Source organism: Astyanax mexicanus, chromosome 19 (genome assembly GCF_023375975.1).
Source record: "Astyanax mexicanus isolate ESR-SI-001 chromosome 19, AstMex3_surface, whole genome shotgun sequence".
NCBI lineage: Eukaryota > Metazoa > Chordata > Actinopteri > Characiformes > Acestrorhamphidae > Astyanax > Astyanax mexicanus.
Window position 1 is genome coordinate 19895630 of NC_064426.1, and position 21148 is coordinate 19916777.

The window sequence follows — 21148 nt, forward strand, 5'->3', positions numbered from 1 at the left end:
CATATTATGGGGGATTATAGGGGTATTTTCTTTAAAGCTGTCTAGTTTGGATTTTTTTTCCCCATCTATCATGCAGCTTTAAGGGTATTTTGTATTATTGCTTATATTTGCCGCTTATATGTAAGCACTAAGTATTTAGCACATTTTGGGCGATTTATTGCTACATTGCATTATTTTTATGTTACATCATTTATTTAGTAACACTTGTTATTTGACCAAAAATCTGACTCTTATTTTCTTTTTTTATCATGTTGCCAAAAACACTGTTATTACATACTCTGAAATATCACAATATTATTTAAGGGCCATATCCCTCACTTCTAGTGCTGGTGCTAGTTTTCTTTTCCTCTGTATTGTATTAAATGAATCTAAACAGTGATTATGCTGACACACAGCCATACTGGAGAAGGAACTAAAATGGTGCGAGACTGCACGGCTAGGCGTCTTTCTTTAAGTTCCTGTCTTTTACTGTTTCTCTATATTCAACACATTTCTGTGTGAAAACCTGCTCCACCCTGTGCCCTCCACAAACGCACACACACACACCCTTCATATAATCACAAATGCACCAGATAGGTGTTTTTCTCTCACACACATGCACACTAACAAGTTTGCACCCTCACATATTTCAACACACCCAACACAGCTTCCCCTTGAGCTTCTCCTTTTTTCGACTTCAGCTTCATAACCTCACCAAATTGAGAGTAGTGACTACACCCTGGCACATGTCCAACGTTATCTATCGGCCTCCTGCAGCTACAGAAACGAACAAACTCGGAGTGATACACACCGAGAGTAAGATAGAGGGAGGGGGACAGGCAGAGACAAAGAGAGGCAGAGAGAGTGAATATAGGAGTGAGAAAGAGAGGAAGAGAGAGGTAAGAGGATAGAGGTGCTAACTACGTGCGCGAGGCACTAGTATGACACGTGCAGATTGGATTTGGTGGCTGATGGCGATGGTGAGCCAACACATACACACATGAAGGTAAGTGCCAAGCTTGAGTGAATTGAGTGAGACTGTAGTAAAGTTCCTTGATGTGTTAAGACATTGAAACTGAAGCTTTAAATATTAATTCTTACTCAGTAACATCTATGATTTATTATGTGGTAATTATTTATATTCTGTGGAGTCCCACGAGGTTCTGTTTTAGGCCATAAAATGTACAATATTTAATGAGCAAACAGACTAAACTGTAAAAGCTGTAATAGTTTTGATTATGGTCTAGTATTGTGTGATGCAAAGCATTAAGTATCAAATAGACTATAAGTTGGTTTGAAGGAAAAAATGTGGAAGATGTAACCTGCTAAAACAAAACAAACAAACAAACAAACAAGAAAGTTTATCTGAACATTTCTACTGAAGGCCTGTGGATAGAGAGCTAATACTGACCCCAATCCATCATCTCTCTACTTTCAGTGACAAATCTAAGCTTTTCCACCATATCAGAACAAGCTAAGCTTTTCAGCCGTGACTATACAGGAACATTATGTACAGAAGAGCTGGCAGACACCTCTGTGACCCTAAAGACACATTTTAATGCATTACACACAGTTTGTCTAGTTTGCTTGTACTGATATCATATGCAACATATCATACAATGTTGTGTGTGAAGTTTGTACTCTTTACTAATGTGTTATATGACATGATGGCACCCAAAGACTGAAAATACTTTTTCTTAAACTGCAAACTGAACATTTAGACTTGTATAAAATTGCTCCTTGAACAAAACCATGTACATCCTTTTTTTATTTTTTTGATTAAGTTTGAAAACTCCAGCTGCCTTTTACATTGTGTGACAATTCCAAAAAGAAAAGAATAAATTAAATGGTTTAAATTACCTTTATATTGTATTACTGTGCAAATCGTAACATGCTATGTTACAAAAAAATATAATGTGTTTTTGTTTATTTTTGTCCAAACTGTAACTTGCAAAGTTACCGTGTTGGACATACAAGGTTTTGGTCCAACAGTGGCAATATATAGAATACTGTACAGATGTTTTATGTTTAAGTACAATATTTTAAAGCATTTCTCTTTGTAATAAGATTATTTGTTTATTTAATTATTTAGAAGAAAGATAGTTTGAATAACCAACTGCTTCCAGATTTCTTCTGGATGCCCCTAGACTGTGCGCCAGTGGATAAATTCAATTCCATCACCAACTCACCTAATTTAACATTTACAATGATTGATGATTTGATGATAACTATACATAATACTAGATGCTCATGAGGAGAGCGTTTAAGATGTTTTAATTAACACAGTGATGTAAAAGCACTACATTTTGCATTAGTGATAATATTGTATAGTAAATAAACAATTACCGCCCAGATGAGACGCTTTTAACTTTTCTTTTTTTTTTTTTTACAGAGGACTAAAATCCTGTACTGCAAAACAATTATTAAACTGAACTAAATTTATCTTAACTAAACTGAAATGAATGACCTAACCTGACCTGACATAAACTGGGCTGGGCTTCCTGGGCGAAAGTACTTTAGCACAAGATGACATTTAATGATTGAGCAAGCATCGCCTATCAGTCAAGATGATCTTAACAGTATGATGCTTGGGTTTCTTAACTAAAGTAAAAATAAAAAAATATGCTAAAGTTAGCCCTAAAATAATATCACAATATGTTAGAGTATTTTGGCAATAATGAAATTCTTGGTGATGTGACAATAACCCCAAACATACTATAAAAAGCACCCAGAAATGGATGGAAACAAACCCCCGGAGTATTTTGAAGAGGCCAGCAATGAATCTGGATCTAAATTCCATTAAACTCTGGGCAAGAAATCTTAAAATTGCTGTTAGTAGAAGGCACCCTTTAAATATGAGAGACCTTGAGCAGTTTGCAAAATAAGAGTGGTGTAAATTTTCAGTTCAGACATTTGTAGAAGCTTTGTAGAAGGTTTGTTATAAAAAGTGATTAATTTCAGTTTGTTTTTTCAAAGGTTGTGCAACCAAATATTATGTAGAGAATGCCAATCATTTTGTCATTAGGTTTTGCATACAATTATATAAATGTTGGCTGTTTTTTGTGTTGTTCCAAAACACACAGAGTATGTTACACTGTTTAGTAGAAGAGTATAACAAAACATGCAAAATTGCTATCATTTTCTGGAAAATGTCAGGGGTGCCATCATTTTCGAATATAAATGTAAAATTTATCTGAATAAAAAAGAAAGCTAATACAGGGCACAAAAAATCACTTGAAAAAACCTGTTGTCATGTAAATTAACAGTATATTTATTTCTCTTTTCTTTTTTTTCAGTCTGCTTCTTTTCCTTACTCCAGAACAGCTGCTCTTTGCGACAGAGAGAGAGACACACACATCGAGAGAGAAAGAGAGAGGGACTAAGAGGAAGAGAAGGGTTGTGTCTTTCCGGCCTAGATTAATGCAAGATTAGCCCTGTAGAATACAGCAGCGGGCTGGAGTCTGAAGAAGGAACTGAACACAGCAACTCTGAGAAGAAGACAGCAAGCGATGGCTGTTCATATGAACCCAACACAGCAAAAACACAGATAAAAGTGATAACAATTCAATTAGACGTCACACTTCTGGCAGCAACCAAAAAACATTTCAAATACCATCTGACTCACAAAATATTTTTTTTCTGAGAAAAGAGCTGCTACTGTGATCCAGTGTGTGTCACTGAAACAGGATGTGCGGCCTACGTATTTTTTTAAGCGCCTTGCTTTTCTCGCTGGCCCTTGGACCTTATGTCATGCTTCTGCATGCTCAGCATACAGAGAGGCCTGATAATGATGTCTCAACTGAATCATCTTTGGTGACTGGGACTGCCAAAGAGTCTACGGATTCTGAGGATTTGGATGTAACAGAAAAGCCTGCAGATGCTACCTCTGCTCCTGAGATTGTGGAATCTACAGACCCTATAACAGTACCCAACAGCAGCACAATATCAGAAACAGAACCTCCGACAACATCTAGTGAAGAACTTACGACCACCACGGAACCTCCAGTCACAACTCAGACAACCACAACTATGGTAACCACCATCATGATGACCACAATCGTGATGGAGCCTAGCACAGCGATGGTCACAGAGTTTACTGATCCTGAGTCAACTACTGAATTGCTGGAGGACACCACTGTAGCATATGAGGCGATCACTACTGCCACTACTCCACCACCAGCTATACAAACAACTGCTCCGACAACTGTACATGAAAGCACAAAAGCATCAAAGACCACTTCTACTCCAATAATGGACACAGAGAAGATAGAAGAACCCACACCAAGCACCACAGAAATCACAGACATGATCACCACCCTGCCTCCGATAATCCCAAACTCATTGGAGCCTATTGATATTACCATCAAGGACACTGAAGAACCCAGCACAAGCACATCAATATCAACTAGTAGTGAAGCAATTACAACTGGGATTGGAATTTCTGGGACTGGCATTAAAAGCACTGATCCGGACCCAGGTCCTAACTGGCTCCTCTATATCATCATAGCTGTGGCCATTATCTGCATAGCATCGGCCTTTTGCGTCATCATCTTTGTACGACGCAAAAAGAAAAGCCGCTCACAGCGCTTTGGCTCTGGCTATATGAACGGCCGGAACCAGAGGTCCAAGAAGAAGAAAGGAGAGGAGGATGCCTGGGCTGGGCCAGTGAATCTAGAGGGAGGGGACAAAGCTGAATGTGAGGGTCCAGAAGAGCTGGGAAAGGGAAGTGATAAACATCCAGACGGGACAGACTTAACGCTTAGCACGTTCGTGGCTTCGGAGGCAAATGGCGGAGTTGGACGACCTGGATCAATGGAGGCTCAGAAATGGGAAGAACAAGAACCTCTTCTGTATATCGATGAGGATGCGAAAGCAGAGGCAAAAGCAAAGCAAAAAGAAGGGGTGGAGAAGGAAAAGGAGGTGGCGCAAAAAGAGGAAAAAGATGCCAATGGACAGACTGCAATGAAGGAGGTTAAGCAGAATGGAGGAGAAGCTTTTTGCCTAACCACAGCTGTGTGAAATGAACTCTTTTCTAATTAGCTAATTATCTCTCTCTTTGGCTGTTTACTTTTTGTTTTGTGGGTCAGTCCTTCTCAAATTGGTCCATATTAAAACAAAAAACTAGAAGTAGGGTGTGTGGGATAACAAGGCAATGCTTTGCCTGTGGAAGACTGAGTATGAGACCGAAATGGCTCCCTATTAACTTTTTAGGGCAATATTAAGTATGTCGGCCATTTGTCGCAGAGTGAAATTCGAACATAACTTTAAGGGCACTATATCAACATTATTACAGGGTTTATTACAACATGGCCTTAAATAAAATGCGCTGTCTAATATATCAACTATCACAAAAAACAATATATAAATTATTTTATCTGCATGTTTTAATATCTATGTGTTTAGCGTATTGTATGATAGGACACAAGAACCAATAAAAAAAGTCATTACAATGCATAAATAAACTTGAAATAAGTCAATACTCACAGATAATAACTAACATAAACAATGCTTATTCAAATGTCTATTAGCATGGTTAGCTATGTATCTGCTAGTTCAGCTATCTACAACATTGATAGAACAAATTTCCAAACCCTTAACACTTGGTAGTTTTGTCCACCTGTTCAGAGTGCGTTTCTTGCAGAAAATTTCAAACACAAGCCGACCGATTTGGCATAAAACCATGGTAATTTCCCATTTTTCTCCTGTAGTTCATTAATGTAAGGCTTATGTTTCTAAAATGTGCACCATAACGGTCCGAGATTACTCAATGATTAATGATTATGCATGAATAGAGCTTTTATTAACTTTAATTTGGAACTCAGTTCGAATGTGTACAAAATTTTAAACACAGTTCAGCTGTGTATGTGACACAGTGGGCACATGTTAATGATGATGTAACGTCCAAGAAAACTTGTGTTTTCACCATTACTTAGAAAACTAAATAGTTTCTCGCTATATAGCGCAATACTAAAGAGGAAGCAGAGAATCATTTTGGTCACAGCCTGGCATTGCATTTCTAGACCAGGCCAACACACCACACTACCCCACACCATTAACAGAAAGATTTGTAATGCTTCACCACTTCAAATGAATGGTTTAAATGGACCCTTAAGTAATGCCACAGAATACCTGTGTTTCTAACAGAGATGGAAATTGGAAAAGAGCATTTAAAAGACAAGTTAAGCTTTTTTGAGAGTATGTTGTCTGTCCTGTGTAACATCATTCAAAGAGGTAGGGCCTGTTTGAGAACCACTGTCACCAATTATAATCTTGCAGTTTGGCCTGGGTATTGAAACTTTAATTTTGGAATAAGGCTGCTCATTGGCTCGTGAATAAGATAAGACAACTGTAATTTTATTAACCTGGATTTTTTGCACACCTTGTAGTTATGAAGTTAGGCCTGTCAGGACTACTATTTTTCTGAATGATATCCAGGAAATAAATGATATAATGATAATAGAAAACAAATTATATTGCATCCACCTAAAGAGAAGGTAATTGTTTCTTATAAAGAATAATCAGACATTGAATTGAATAAGTAAGTAAGTACATAAATAAAAAAATATATTATAATTAAGAAATGTCACCAACTAATGACAATGGACAAATGAGGTCAGCTAAATTGCTGAAGTCACGTCCATAATATATGGTGCAATATGTTGTAATGCTGTAATAAGTAGTTCATCCTTAAGCTCATCATTGTTGTAATTTCCATGACAGGCCTAACTAAAATGTTTTGTTTGGTATCATAAATTTTAGAGGATACTTTGCAGTTTTCCCCCTGGATTCAATGCACTGCAATATAATCAAATTTTAGACAGGCCACATGAGGTTTTCCCCCAATATGTTTAACGTAGTGAATAAATAGTAACTACTATAGTTTCTATTGCTGTAGAATGTGTGTTTCTGGGGAGCATATAAACTCAATATGACTTTCAATAACTTCATGGTATTTTTACAAACCGTGCCCTTTTGCATTCAACTGTACATATTACAACAATCATTATTTTGAAGATTTTGCAATTAGTACATTTAATGTTTTATATTTGCAAAAAAATAATGTTCACATGACTAAAAATAAATGTTTCTTTTGCATAAATTATTTCTGCTTTGTATTTAAATGCTTGATATTTTCAGTGTAAAATCTGTAAAGATAAATAAAATAACAACATAAAGTGACCTTAGCATTAGTAAAAATTACCTTTACCTACATTTCTTACCAAATGTCAAGTGGCAAACACTCCTCTGCTGCAAAACAGTCCTGTGGTCTTCTATCAACTCTTATATCTATGCTAACCACATAAACAACACTTCTGCACTGCTATCTAAAGTCTTTGGTGAGATGCAGCAAATGTGGAATTTGGGTTTTGATATAAAAATCAGTGGCGAGCAGTTAATATAGTGGGTACCCCTTCTGCAACACCCCCACCCCCCCCCTCCACCCGCCACATGCTCCCCGTTTTACACTAAGCAGTGCATAGGCCGTTCAGCACAGCGCCGAGAAGACGTTAGACAGCAATGGCCCCACCTCCAGAGTGAAATCATGAATCTGATTGGTTAGATTGTCGTGAGACTTTACTAATATACTCATTACTATCAGCAGAAGGATCATGCAGACACGCGGACAGAAGCCATTTTAAAAAGCGCAGATACTATGTTTGCATACACCCCAAAAATTATGTAGTTGCGCCCCTGCTATCTGGCACCAAAAATATGTTAGCAACAATTGCTCCTGTAAGTTGTGAGGTGGTGACCTCTATGAGCATTACTGATTTCTGGGTACCAATGATCCTGTCGCCAGTTAACAAGCTATTCTTTCTTGGAGCACTTTTAGTAGCTGTACTTTTAGTAACTGCATACCTTAAAAATCCTGTGAAACCTGTATTGATGTTTTGGAGATATCCTGACTCAGTCATCTAGCTATCATAATTAATTTGATTCTTGTCAAAGGCCACGTTTACATTACAAGCCACATTGCTAAAATCCGATATTTTGCTCAGGTCGGATTTGGCGTTTCACAGTCACAAATGTAAGTGACCTGTATCTGAGTATAATGTGAACGAAACTGAAACAGCTCACGTGCACTTTGATATGTGTATAAATGTTCTCTTATTCACCAACAACAAAAATATCATATCATATTTGAGAGACAACTCATAGCTTTATAAAGGTGAAATGTATGTGTTAGCAGCTCATATGTGGAGTGGAGAGCAAACAGCTCGTCTGAAGTACATGCTCAGGTCGAGGAGGAAGAAAAAAGGCCAGGCTGCTTGCTTTTTCTGCTATAGCTGCACAGCTGCACCAAGATATGTGTGGGTACGAGAGAGAAGCACGTAGTGCATGCGTAAAAGCAAAAAGACGCATGAATTACGATTTGACCGTTCACATTCATGTCGCATGTCCATAGACAGATCTGAGCCACATTGAGCAAAAAATCAGATTTGAGTCACTTCAGCCAGAATGTGAACGTAGCCAAAGTATTAGATATATAATAATATATATATATAGATATAGTATAAGTCTTAGATCCTTATAATTTCTTATTTTTCTGCTTCAACACATAAACTTCACTTTTGACAGGTGCCACTGTCAAAAGGAATAATAAATGTTTTGTACTTAAAGGAGAACCCCGGGGTAAAATGGACTTTTGGTGTAGTAAAACATGATAAAGAGTACTTACCTTTGATGAATATCACACCTCCATTCTCCCACAGCGTTCCGAGATACAGAAATTTTAACAGTTTGTCCAAACACCCTTCAGACTGGGTGACACGGGACATAATTTGCCTTGATAAATCAACTTTTCCACCGTTATTCAGGCTCAAAGTAGCTCCACACCTCCTTGCAAAAATCCGGAGAGCCCTGACATTTAAATTGAGGCATTAATAACTTAAAAAGTGCACAAGAAGCTTATTAAAAACACTGTTTTCATCCTATAACCCGAGCTTCAGCTCAGAGTGCCGCCATTACTGAACTGAAAATAACATAGACATATATATACATAGACTGCGCATAGCCTGGTGCCGGCTGCTACGCTATGTGGAGTCTATGTTCTGGATCTCAGAATGCTGTAGAAGAACGGAGGTGTACTATTCATCAAAGATAAGTACTTTTTATCAGGTTTCACTACACGAAAAGTCCATTTTACACCGGAGTTCTCCTTCAACCTGTTAAAGGTGCTAATGTTACAACTGACTGGTTTATGAAAACAATAATAGAATTTAATTTATTTTTTCTTTCAAGATAACAAGCACAGCTACTTTTCAGATCTATTATATAACCTTTTAATAAATCTACTGGATTTTGCATAAATGGATCAAAATCAAAATACCATTTAAATGTTTAGAACAGGGTTACCCATCCTATTAACAAAGGGACAATGCAGCTGCAACTTTTTCTTGTTGGAATGAAACTAGAGCCCAAATGTCATATTAGAACATTCCTCTAATCTATATTCAAACAATCCTCACCAGAAAGAAGCAGATTAGAAGATGAATGGATTGAATTCTTCCAATGGGAGAAGAGAGCCTTATCTATAATCATACTGGTGTTCAGTGTGGTGTATACCCACTGAACACCACTAGTCGGAGCTACTGACCACATCATCCATCATCATGGCAGGACAGCTGAGGAGCCAGGAAGTCTTTGTCCTTCTGTGTGTCTGTAATAAACTACAACACTGGATTTTGTCTTAAAGAGGTCTACTTTCATCATTTTATGTCTTCCTTTTAAATCAATTTCATTTCCTTTTGTCTAAGCAGTATAATAATGTGTCTGGTGTGTTGGTATATACTTGTGTTTGAAAAAACACTAAAGAATGTGGACAATTTCAGAAAAACATGACCTCAGACAGGACTGCAAAGCCTCAAACGTATGATAGCCCCCTGCAGAGGACAAACACAATCCATCACAATTGTTTAGACATTAGTTAAGGGACGGAGAGAGAGAGAGGGAAGAGAGAGCGCAACAGGGAGAGGGAGAGAGACAGAGACACTTAATAAGAGGAGGAGGGCCTTGGAAAAGAATGGATCCTCTTGGGACAAATGGAAAGGGGGAGGAGAAAAAGAGAGCGAGAAGGAGTCAGAGAGGAGGACTGGTAACTACATCTGGAACTTATTGGGAGCAAGGCTGAGAGCGAGCGAGAGAGAGAGAGAGAGAGACCGACTGAGCAAGAGAGAAAGAAAAAATAAGTTCCTGAAGAATGAAAAATCAACTACTGGGAATTAGGAGGCTTGAACAAAAAGGTTAGTTCTTCATATCATGAAATAGGAGTTTGCTGGATCAAACATTAATGACAAGTTTTCTAATGTGAAGAAGTCATTTTAACGAGGAACAAAAGGAACTTCAGAGAAGAAACAACTAATAAAAGAAGAAAAGAACAGAAAGTAAAGTGGCTAGCATCCCATAAAGTGAAGTGGCATTCCTACAAAACAGGAAAATACAGATCATCTCATCTCCTGCAGGACTGAGGGGGGAGCAACAACAAAAGCAAGCCAAAGGTCAAGGCAAATACAACGAAAAGGACCAAGAAACCAAAGAACTGTGGAATTGTAGATCTGACACAGACTTACTGTCATCAAAAGAGACTTTTTAGAGAAAGAGGAGCAAAATCCACAAAAAATCCTGAAAACTTCTTGAACATTTTCCAAATTCCTCTCAGACGCTCTCCTGCACTCCACCTACCACCAGGTAAATGAAACACATTTGTACCTCAAGCTTGATGTTGATCATTACAGACCTGTACAGAATGAGTTCCAGCTGCTTGATGATGGATGATGAATTACAATAAAGCAAGGCCTTCATCATCCTGTAATTACTGTACATACATTTACATCTATTACTGACTGACCTTAGCCCACCTCTGTGCACCAGAGAATCTAGTTTAGGTTTAAATTCACTGTTATTATAAAATCAGGTTGTGTAAACATCCTAGATGAAAAGAGATTTGTTATCTGTTACATGACAGGTGATGGATTATAGCCTACATTCGTTGTCAACTTATAATTACGCAAATAACAGTTCTAAAGTTGAAGCTAAACATTCTCAATGGGAAGCAGTGCATATTGAAATACTGTATACTATTATTAAAATGAGTATTCTCTAAAAATGATGTAAATCTCATCCGATGGATTTTTAACTCTGCTCGCACTGCTCTGTGTTGTATTGAGGACCATAGGAATGAAGCCTGGGGTTTTTGTTTATTATGAACATCAGATAGTAATTACAGCTGACCACAAAAGTTTCAAGAATGGCCATGATAGTTTGGCTCTTGGGACATTTTTTTTGTTTTTTAATGTTATTAATATTTTTGAAAAATCCAAAATTAGTTTTGCATAGTGTATATCTGATTAAAATGTATTTCAATCATCTTGTATTCTGCTTACTTTATTTTCATGTTTTAGTTTTAGTGATTATTTCAATTTATATATTTATCTTTATTTATTTATTTGTTTTGTTATGTGCAAAACTCATAACATTTAAAAAAAATACTCATTAATATAAAATTATGCAGAAGAATAATAGAGGAAAGGTAACATAAATAATATAAGGTATAATCTAACATTTAAAAAAATAGCAAATTTGACAACAGTATACTTTTTATATTCTTATTTTGTATTTATTTATTTTCTTATTCTTATTTAATTTCACATTTGAATGTAAAAGTTTGGAATCAGGTTTCAACATGTGTTCTCATACTTGGAGTCTGGAATTTTAATTCATACACGCATGTGGTTTCACTTTAAAACCCTTTTTTTCTTCTTATCCCATGAGAAAGTCAAGTGCGGTAGACCTGTTGTAAGCTCAGTCTGCCAAGGAACTTTTTCCTAGGCTGCTACAGTATTGTTCACCATTTCCCAGCTACTGTAGACTCTAATAATCATAGAAAGACCAAGACTTACAATCAGGAAATCTAAAGACTTATAACATAGCCTGGTTTGGTTGAGTTTTTGTCTGACATTAGATTTTGAAAAGAGGCCCAGGTTTTGTTCCTGGGACATGTAGTAGAGTGTTTGTGGAATAAGTGCTATCAGCAATGCAGGCCAGGGTGGTTCCTTCCTGCCAGGAAAGAACACTTCCCTCTACAGCGCAACTCACCGAATTCCACTGGACTGAGTGTGAAAGGACACACATGATCAAAATACACACACAGCTAAACAACACTGGGGATGGTAAATTATTCAGAAGACAAAACATAGGTACATGTTATGGCTGAAATTGTTAAATTATTAGAAAACTTTATATTATATCAAACAATACTATGCACAATATTAAGAGCACGTAAATTCAAAATACCAATATTCTTCAGAAAACAACACAAATATAGTTGTATTGTCAAACTGATCAGGATGCTCAAAGCACTAAATAATCACATTTTAAGTATATTTCTAGGGCTTACTTGCATATTGCATCCTTATTACTACTGAAAAGGCTGGTATTACGATTATGGAATGTTTCTTATTTGTAATACTAACTTAAAAGTTTCAAAAATCACATGTACACAAATGTACTGAATGTCTATTTTCATACACAGTTCCGGTGCAAAACTTCAAACACCAAACATTTTTAGCCGACCTTTTATGTTAGGACTAATACGAAGTAAATCAATGAAGTTGCTTAAACTGAACAAAGCCTTATTTAACAATTTACTATTTATCATAAAGTTAACAGTTTGATTACTTTAAGTTAGATCACAAAAACATGTTGGCAGTATACTTCCAGCATCAATATTTGGACAAGGTCAGCATCCAGACATACAATGACATGTTTAAGTAGCCTTTCAGACACAGCTTTTAAATCATTTTCCTGTTTCTTTCCTGTTTCTCTCAGGATGGCTGTGTCACGAGGTTGCCTGTGTTGTGTGAAGTACCTCATGTTCGTGTTTAACCTTATCTTTTGGGTGAGTACTCAAATGCTGTATTCAATGACCAAAGTACTCATGATATTGTGGGGCTGAATTTCCTGTGACCTATGAAACTTTAAAAGCAAAAAAAATATGATGTTTATTGTAAACATGGTTTGGAATAGAAAAAGGTTCTGGGATTATGTTATGGTTTGTTTTAAGCCAATGTTAATCCAGATATTCAGTGCACTCTTATTCACAAATCACTGGACTTCAATTTCAGCACCAGACGCTATATTTTAGCCAAAAAAAAACCTAGCTTGCACACAACAGCCTTCTTGAAATGTTTACGTTGAACCTTCTGCTTTTTGAGGATTTTACATTTCATCACCGTACAATCAAAAACGGTTGAATGGAGGGATGAAAAAGTGTTCTTACTTCTATTTGCAGTAATAGCTTTTTAATTTGGCTCCAATTCTTCACCATACCTGGGGGTACGTTCATGTTCTATTTGTTTTACTGTTGTGTTTTTAGATCAAATGTTTAACCAGATAGTAGTGGGTAACAGTGATGTAAGTTTATTGTTAAAACCCTGTTAACTATAGGATTTTCTAGTTTTAGCTACTTGTATTAATATATTTTTGTTTGTAGCCCTACAGTTCCTGTTTCTCAGAGATGTATAGTTAGAGAGAGTTAAAAAGAATGAAGAATAAATAAAAAAAATTCATCATTGGCCTAGTTTTACATCTAGGCCATGATGAACATTCGACATTAAAACAACGTTGCCATATCAATGCTGATTCACTTTTCAAAATCAATACCAATTCAACATTGATTCAGTCATTACATCAACATTGATTCAATGTTGAAATGCCAGGCGGGTATGATTTCCATCAAATTCTTATTAGAAACCAGCTTTCACAAAAACGTTACACAAAACATTAGATTTTGGTAATCAAAAACCATTAACATCTTATGTTGTGTGGATGTTTCATTATTAAGAGTAGTAGTCATTGGGTAATCACAATGCCTAACATTGCTTTTTATTATCTTAATTTACTCTAATAAAATGTTGAAATGTTTTTTTTTTTTGGTTGCTTTTAATTTCAACATAAAAACTAAATATCATGGTCAGATTCTGACACTTTTCTATGTCTAAACTGACACATACAATATATGTTTTAATGACATTAAATTGACACCAATCTATTGTCAGATGAGGCAAACTACAGGTCCTAAAAATAAAAATGGTGATTTTTTAAAAATATATATTTGTATTCTAATCTGGTCAAATAAGAAATAAGCATGTGACAATTGTTCATGTCTTTTTCTAATGATTTCCTTAATAAACATTAATAAACCACAAACACTTACACATTTATGTTTATCCCTTTTATGAGTAAGATAGTTAAACATAATTTGCAAACCGTGTTTGCTCTTTTAAGTAACCCAGTTTACTTATTCATCCCAGTAAATTATTTTTTAGAAGTCTGTATTAATGTAATGCTGCTGCAAGATAAGGTGTTTAGGGTCCTAGATTGCCAGGCTGAAGTAGGCACGTTTGGTAAACGTAATACATAAAGGAAATAAATTCAGTGTTCTCCAGGGTTTCTTCAGCATTCATTGAAAGGCAATGTAAAATATATTACAGGTTATTTTGTTTTGGATTATTTATGTAGGAAACTTGAGAAAAAAGCACAATTTTATCCAAATATTATAAATCAATATACTATCAGTATTCCCTGACCTAAATGTATTATATTGTGTCCTCAACATTATGTAACTTGTATTGTAAAAATATCCTGTAGTCACACCTTATTAAAAAACCATTCCACCTTAAGGACTTTGAAAAATGACTTGCTGAATTGATTTTTAGTTCTTTTGACTATTTAGTATATTCATATATATGACTTCACAGAAATCAAATTTCTGTATTTTTTTTTCCGTCCGGAATGACCAAGTATGTGTTTTTCTCAGGTATCTGAAAAAATTACAGGCTGAATTACCTACTGTTTTTCACTGAACTGGCGGGTAATTTTATTAGTTTTAGTCCCGTCAGGACGCACATCTCTGAGTTTTGTAACTTCATGTTTATTAAAGTAGCTATTTGTCCACTGCCAAGCACCATAATTACACTTTGGGCACCCGTTTCCACAGAGATCCACGTAAACACAACAGTGAGTGAAAATGGAGGAGCTTCTGACCTTGTGGTGAACTTGTTCTGTTTCAGATACAATTTGATTTTTAAAAATATTACGATGACGAGGTGGACAGTTTACGCATTAATATAATAATGAAATATTTAGTGAAATTATTTGTTTTATATTAATAGCTTAACTTACAACAAGTGTGTGAAGTCCTTTGAAAAGAAAACAGTATAAATGCTGTGATGTCACAGGTACTATATAGTACCAGTCAAAATTTTGGACACACCTTCTCATTTTATGTTTTTTTTTTTCTTTATTTCTTAAATTTATTTTCTACATTGTAGATTCATATTGAGACATGAAAACAATTAAAAAACACATATGGAATTCTGAAATAAATAAAAAATGGTTCGGCCTCCATAATCCCCTGACCTAAACCCAAATGATATGAGGACAGTGTAAAGAAGAACTGTGTCCAAACTTGTACAAAAAGTATTTTAAATTGAAGGTCAACCTTCCTTTTAATATTTGTAATAATGTGTGCATTCAGAGTAAATCTTGAAAATGTATTACACAAAATGTGTTATACAGTATTTGTATGAAAAAAAGCATGTTTTGTTGATGTAGTTTTTCAATCGACTTCTGCTTGTCTCTTCAACAGTTGGGTGGGTGTGGCCTGTTTGGAGTAGGGGTGTGGCTTTCCTTCACCCAGTCACAGTTCTCCTCCCTGCCCCTGTCCTTTCCTTCGCTTTCTGCTGCCAACCTGCTGCTGGTGGCCGGTGGCGTTACAATGGTGACGGGGTTTCTGGGGTGCCTGGGCGCCCTGAAGGAGCAGCGTTGTCTGCTGATGACGGTGGGATGTTAGGTTACTGTAAAAACACCTTATGGCCCACGCAAGGTGTGCCCCAAATGTGTTATATTTAGGGAATTTAACATTTGTTTTAATTAGTATGAAGTGTGTAATATAGGCAAGAGTGTCAAAGCTGAGTATACACACATTTTCCTCTGTGCATACTTAAATCCGGTAAGTTTTTAAGTGTGGTTACAATGGAAGGGCAACACAGTCGACAGCAAGAGAACTTGCAGTTATTTATGTTGGCACAACAATGCTTCAATTCTTGTTAGTACAAAATGTGTTGGTATGTACAATTCTTGTAAACCAACCTGCTAAACCCACAGTAGTAAGATTAGAATAGTATGTACCTTGTAACTTCACAAAAATGATTTAAAAAACACTATATCACGATAGTTTTATGTGTAGTTTTAATGATTTATGGCCATTTTCTTCATAACAAGCATACAGAAAGCATAAGAAGTTAGGAACTGTTTATAAAAAAAATAGGCACCTGGTATGTTTCACAACTCCTATTACTATCTAAAAAGGAACACATTTTAGATATTAATAATATATTATATATATATGATTTAGGGTTTAGTGCCTCTTCAAGCCACTCAAATCTATGTGGTCACCTATAAAATTAGAGCATTGTGAAATCAAGACATTGTTAAGACATATAATAAAAGTAAATTTACTTCACATATTAAAAATAGTGCCAAACATGAAAATATGTGTATCCATGTATCGCTCAAATCAGGTCTCATTCATGAATATAATATATATGAATAAAATAATATAATATATTATATTCATTATAAATTCTAAAACCATTTTTCAGCCATACACCAGGTCACCCACTTCCCTTGAATGTGAAATATTTTGCTCAGACTTTATCCTTACAGTACTGCTTCTTTCTTTTACAGTTTTTTGTGATCCTTCTGCTGCTGTTTCTCACTGAAGTGTCGCTGATTCTAATTCTGAGCATCTACCACAAAGAGGTGAGACTCTGCAACAAACTGTACTTCTACAAAGCATCTCATTTCAGTTTAATTTTTTAAAAATCTATCTTTACTTTTTTTTCCTTATTTCCTTATAGAGTTTTTTGCTTCTTTGTTTGATTGTTTGTTTCTCTTCTTTCTAGCTGGACGAAAAAGCTAAGGATGATTTGGTAAAAGGGATGAAGGACTACAACAAAAACAACGACCTGAAGGACTCCTGGGACAACATGCAAAGAATTGTAAGATAAACAGTTACATTTTTCTGCAATTTTAAGAAAAAATAAATAAATTAAATAAATGCATTTAATAATTATTTAAAAATGTATTAAATATACAGCTCAAAAAATTAGAGAACACTTAAAATTTTTGATGTTTTTTTTTTATTTTACCAAATTGAAAACCTCTGGAATATAATCAATAGGAAGCCAGAATTTATTTCACCAAATATTGATTTCTGAACTTTCTAAAACTTTATTAATATGAAGTTGTTTTCTTTGCATTATTTGAAGTCTGAAAGCTCTGCATCTTTTTTGTTATTTCAGCCGTTTCTCTCATTTTCTGCAAATAAATGCTCTAAATGACAATATTTGTATTTGTAACTTAAACATAAACCTATAAATAGCAAAATCAAACAAACTGATTCAGAAAATGAAGTGGTCTCTTAAGTTTCTCCAGAGCTGTACGTGTATTTTTAAATGTCTTGTGGCAATCCTTCTAATGAATGCAGTTGCACAAATCCACGCTTCTTGTCGAGTCTCTATAGATAAGTATTTGAGAAGTTGGGAAATTGGGGTGAAGAGATGAGATGGGCTGGTGTTCATCCAACATTCTGACCTTACTAACTCTCTTGTCGCTAAATGAAATCCTCACAGCAGTGTTTCAAAAAAAGTAGAAAGTCAACCCTGGACAGGACAGACAGTTACTTGAGCAACAGCAGGATGAAATTATGTAATTATTGAGTAATTGAGTATTGAGTATTGAGTAATTCTGTAATGTACTTAATTAATATCTAAACGTGAATGGGCAGTGTTGAACTTCAGCTGTAAGAGTATGATTTCTGTCTTCTGCAGTTTAAATGCTGTGGAGTGAGTAATCACACTGACTGGCACAACATCACTGGAACACCAGGTCAGCCCCCCTCATCTTGCTGCAGGCCTGGCACTAAACCCTGCCACCTATGGGAAGAGGTCAGAACCAGTTATTAATTTTTGTTAGCAGAACACCATACAGTCTTTATAATGAAAACTATATTCAGTTAGGACATTCAAAGTATTCTTTTTTATCATTTTCATGTTAAAACCATTTTATGACACTAATAATAATAATAATGTGACAGTTTTTACCATTATCTGTGTGAAGCATGGTCATTTTTACTGTTGATGATTCCATTTTACTCTCTCTCTCTCCGATACAGCCGTGCTATGAGAAGGCCAAGAATTTTCTCCTCAGCAACATCACATCTGTGCTGGTGTTTGGCGTCTGCCTTGGCATTGTCCAGGTAATTTTAAAGATAACAGCTTACCAAAATTAAAAATTCTAAAAAGTTAAAGTGGCATTCCGTTAGGACTGTCAGGATAACAAAATTTTCAGGACGATACATTGTCCTAGAAATTATTGCGATAAACTATAATATTGTAATTTTAAAGGGGCACTATAAAAAATGCTTTTTCCTGCTTCTGGGCTCCCAAAGGAGCTTTAAGACAATGTGCCACAGTAATAAAATACTAGCACAATACTATTACACCATTTTACAGTGAAACTTACTTTTTATTAATAAGAACACACATCGGGCTTCCAGTATAAAAATATTTTAATATCCTAAATAAATAAACAAATAAAGTACAACCACCCAGGGACTCTGAGAAAACTGCACTAAATATTAAACAACAAAAACAACATTTAGATTAAAGTAACGTTTACATTGAATTCCTTTTTCTGATCATATATGCATATGCTATAAAACACACATTATCTCAGCTTCGTTTCCACTGTTTTAAAACAGTAAACATACCGGCTTGTTTGCGTTGATGGTTCTCATTTGGCCTAAAGCCACAATATTAACCTTGAATACGTTAGCAAGCTAACGTTCGCTCAGATGTGTGTGACTGTGTGCGCACGCGCATGCGTGTAGACGCCGTCACAGATGCATAAGCTCCACCTGCACTGTTCTCATTTCCTAACCGATAGATGTCGCTGTCGGACAAATTCGTCGAGAGCCGGCAAAAGAGCAGCACAGCGTGAACAAATCCACGCGCCCACTGGCTGTTATCGACGTCGGCAAAAAATAACGCGGTAAAAAAAATCGTAGGATAAGTCGACAACATAGTTATCGCGACTGGCCTACGTTCCGTATTATTTTGTTTCTAAACTGAAAGCAGAAGCATTTCTGAGTGGAGAAAGGACAAAATATTGTGTTTAATGGTACCAGTGTGCTGAAACAACCACCCCTGCTAAGCCTAATATATTCATTCTAAAAACTGGGGTGTTGGGTCTAGAATACACAATATCCTAGAATACACAATATCTAGAATTTCCAGAATACCAAAAAATATTTTGAGGGCATATCACATGAAATTATTGATCTTATTGATATATTTTCTTGTGGCCTCAATGTATAATTCAGCTCTAAAAGCAAGACAGTCTAAAGTACAGCTTTCAACATAGTGGAGGTAGTTTTGCCCACTGTAACAGCACCTTCCCAATTACATAGAAATTTAACTGAGAAATGTGATGAAGAGAGCTGGGTTTTATATCAGCATATATGTATGCTCTTAACAGGACTATTCTTAGATTCTCACTCTGTGAATGCATGAAAACAGACTGCGGAACCAGAAAAGAGCGAGCAGGATTTAACACTGCATCCCAGGAACCTAAAGAATTTAATTTTAATTTGATTTGATAGTGGATATACATTAATATTGTGCTTTGGTGTTTCATAAATACAGTGCATGAAGTTTTAGTTTTACATGTTGTGCGTTTATCTGTTATCTGATTAATGACAATTAATGACAATGATATTCTTCAGTAATGTAAATTCACTCAGTGATTCCTAAATTCCTGCAGTATAAAGATGTATAAACATACACGCATTCACAAACACAAAAAAGTTGATAACTGCACACACTGCATTTTTTCCTCATTCCTTCTCCAGATCTTAGCCCTGGCTTTCTCCATGCTGATGTACTGCCAAATCTTGCGTGCGGAAAAATACATGGACTGACCTGGCGATGGCCCAGCGCTGCCTGGGGCCTGGAGTTAACCAGGAGAGTGTGTAACAGTTAGGAGTGAAATGTACTATTTTAGAACTCAGCCAAACTTCAGCTTCAAGACTCAAGAGTGCTTTGAATTACTGAGGCAGCTGGATATTCTTACATGCATCAGTTTTGATTCTTAAAATTGCATCTTGTGTTGGATTGAAAGTGAGAGATATACTCTATGGCTTTGTTTCTCAGAGGGAGATTAAGCCTAGTCCTGGAATACACAACATTCTGAATGAAGATTCCTTATTTACAGCCAAATATAATCCACGACTAGACTGAATCTTTGCCTGGAAGCCTGGTCAAACGTCCAAAAAAATGTAGACAGCTGCTCTTCTAGTGTTTTTCTGAATATATGTGTATTAAAAGGGTGCCTATAATGTACTGGGAATGCTTTATACTAGGCTGTTGTACGGTGGCCGAGAAAGCCCAGCGCAGTGCAAATTGAAAAGCGCTGCAAAAGCACAAAACACATCCATCAAAATTACAACACAGGCGCAGCAACTAGAAAAACGCGCTGCAAAAAGAAAAACGCGCTGCAAATAGAACCACAATACAACGGAAGTGAGTCACAACACAACGGAATTTTCCCGGGGGACCTTAAAAGATGCTGTACCAGCTGTATACAAAGGACAATAAGTGGCAAACAAGCTTCTGAAAAGTAAGTTATGTTTATTACCTGTGATTACCACGGTTGTGTGCATATTATTAAAAGTTCTGCTTCACAAAACGCCTTGTTTGCCACTTATTGTCCTTTGTACACATAGTGAAGTCCGAGACGTTACTGAAGACGCAGCTTAGCTGGTACAGTATCTTTTAAGGTCCCCCGGGAAAATTCCGTGTTGTGACTCACTTCCGTTGTGTTGTGGTTCTATTTGCAGCGCGTTTTTCTATTTGCAGCGCGTTTTTCTATTTGCAGCGCGTTTTTCTAGTTGCTGCGCCTGTGTTGTAATTTTGATGGATGTGTTTTGTGCTTTTGCAGCGCTTTTCAATTTGCACTGCGTTGGGCGTACCTGTTGGGAGGATCTGATGCATTCAGGCAAGTTATGGATCACAAATGCTTACTCAAGCTCATTCCAAAAGTACCC

At 36.1% G+C, this 21148-nt stretch overlaps 2 protein-coding genes across 2 annotated transcripts; both read left to right on the plus strand.

Annotated features, from left to right (window-relative positions):
• The first annotated feature begins 602 nt into the window (after window positions 1-602).
• On the plus strand, window positions 603-7156 carry si:ch73-248e21.7 (mucin-2). Its single transcript, XM_007251045.4, has 2 exons — window positions 603-985; window positions 3276-7156. The coding sequence occupies exon 2, from the start codon at window positions 3667-3669 to the stop codon at window positions 4996-4998; it is 1332 nt and encodes a 443-aa protein (XP_007251107.2). The 5' UTR covers window positions 603-985; window positions 3276-3666; the 3' UTR covers window positions 4999-7156.
• Window positions 7157-10047: 2891 nt separating this feature from the next.
• Window positions 10048-20465, plus strand: tspan4b (tetraspanin 4b). Its single transcript, XM_007251046.4, has 8 exons — window positions 10048-10668; window positions 12808-12877; window positions 15629-15820; window positions 16729-16803; window positions 16947-17042; window positions 17874-17990; window positions 18218-18301; window positions 19955-20465. Exons 2-8 carry the CDS (start codon window positions 12809-12811, stop codon window positions 20021-20023), a joined length of 702 nt encoding a protein of 233 aa, XP_007251108.2. The 5' UTR covers window positions 10048-10668; window position 12808; the 3' UTR covers window positions 20024-20465.
• Window positions 20466-21148: the final 683 nt, after the last annotated feature.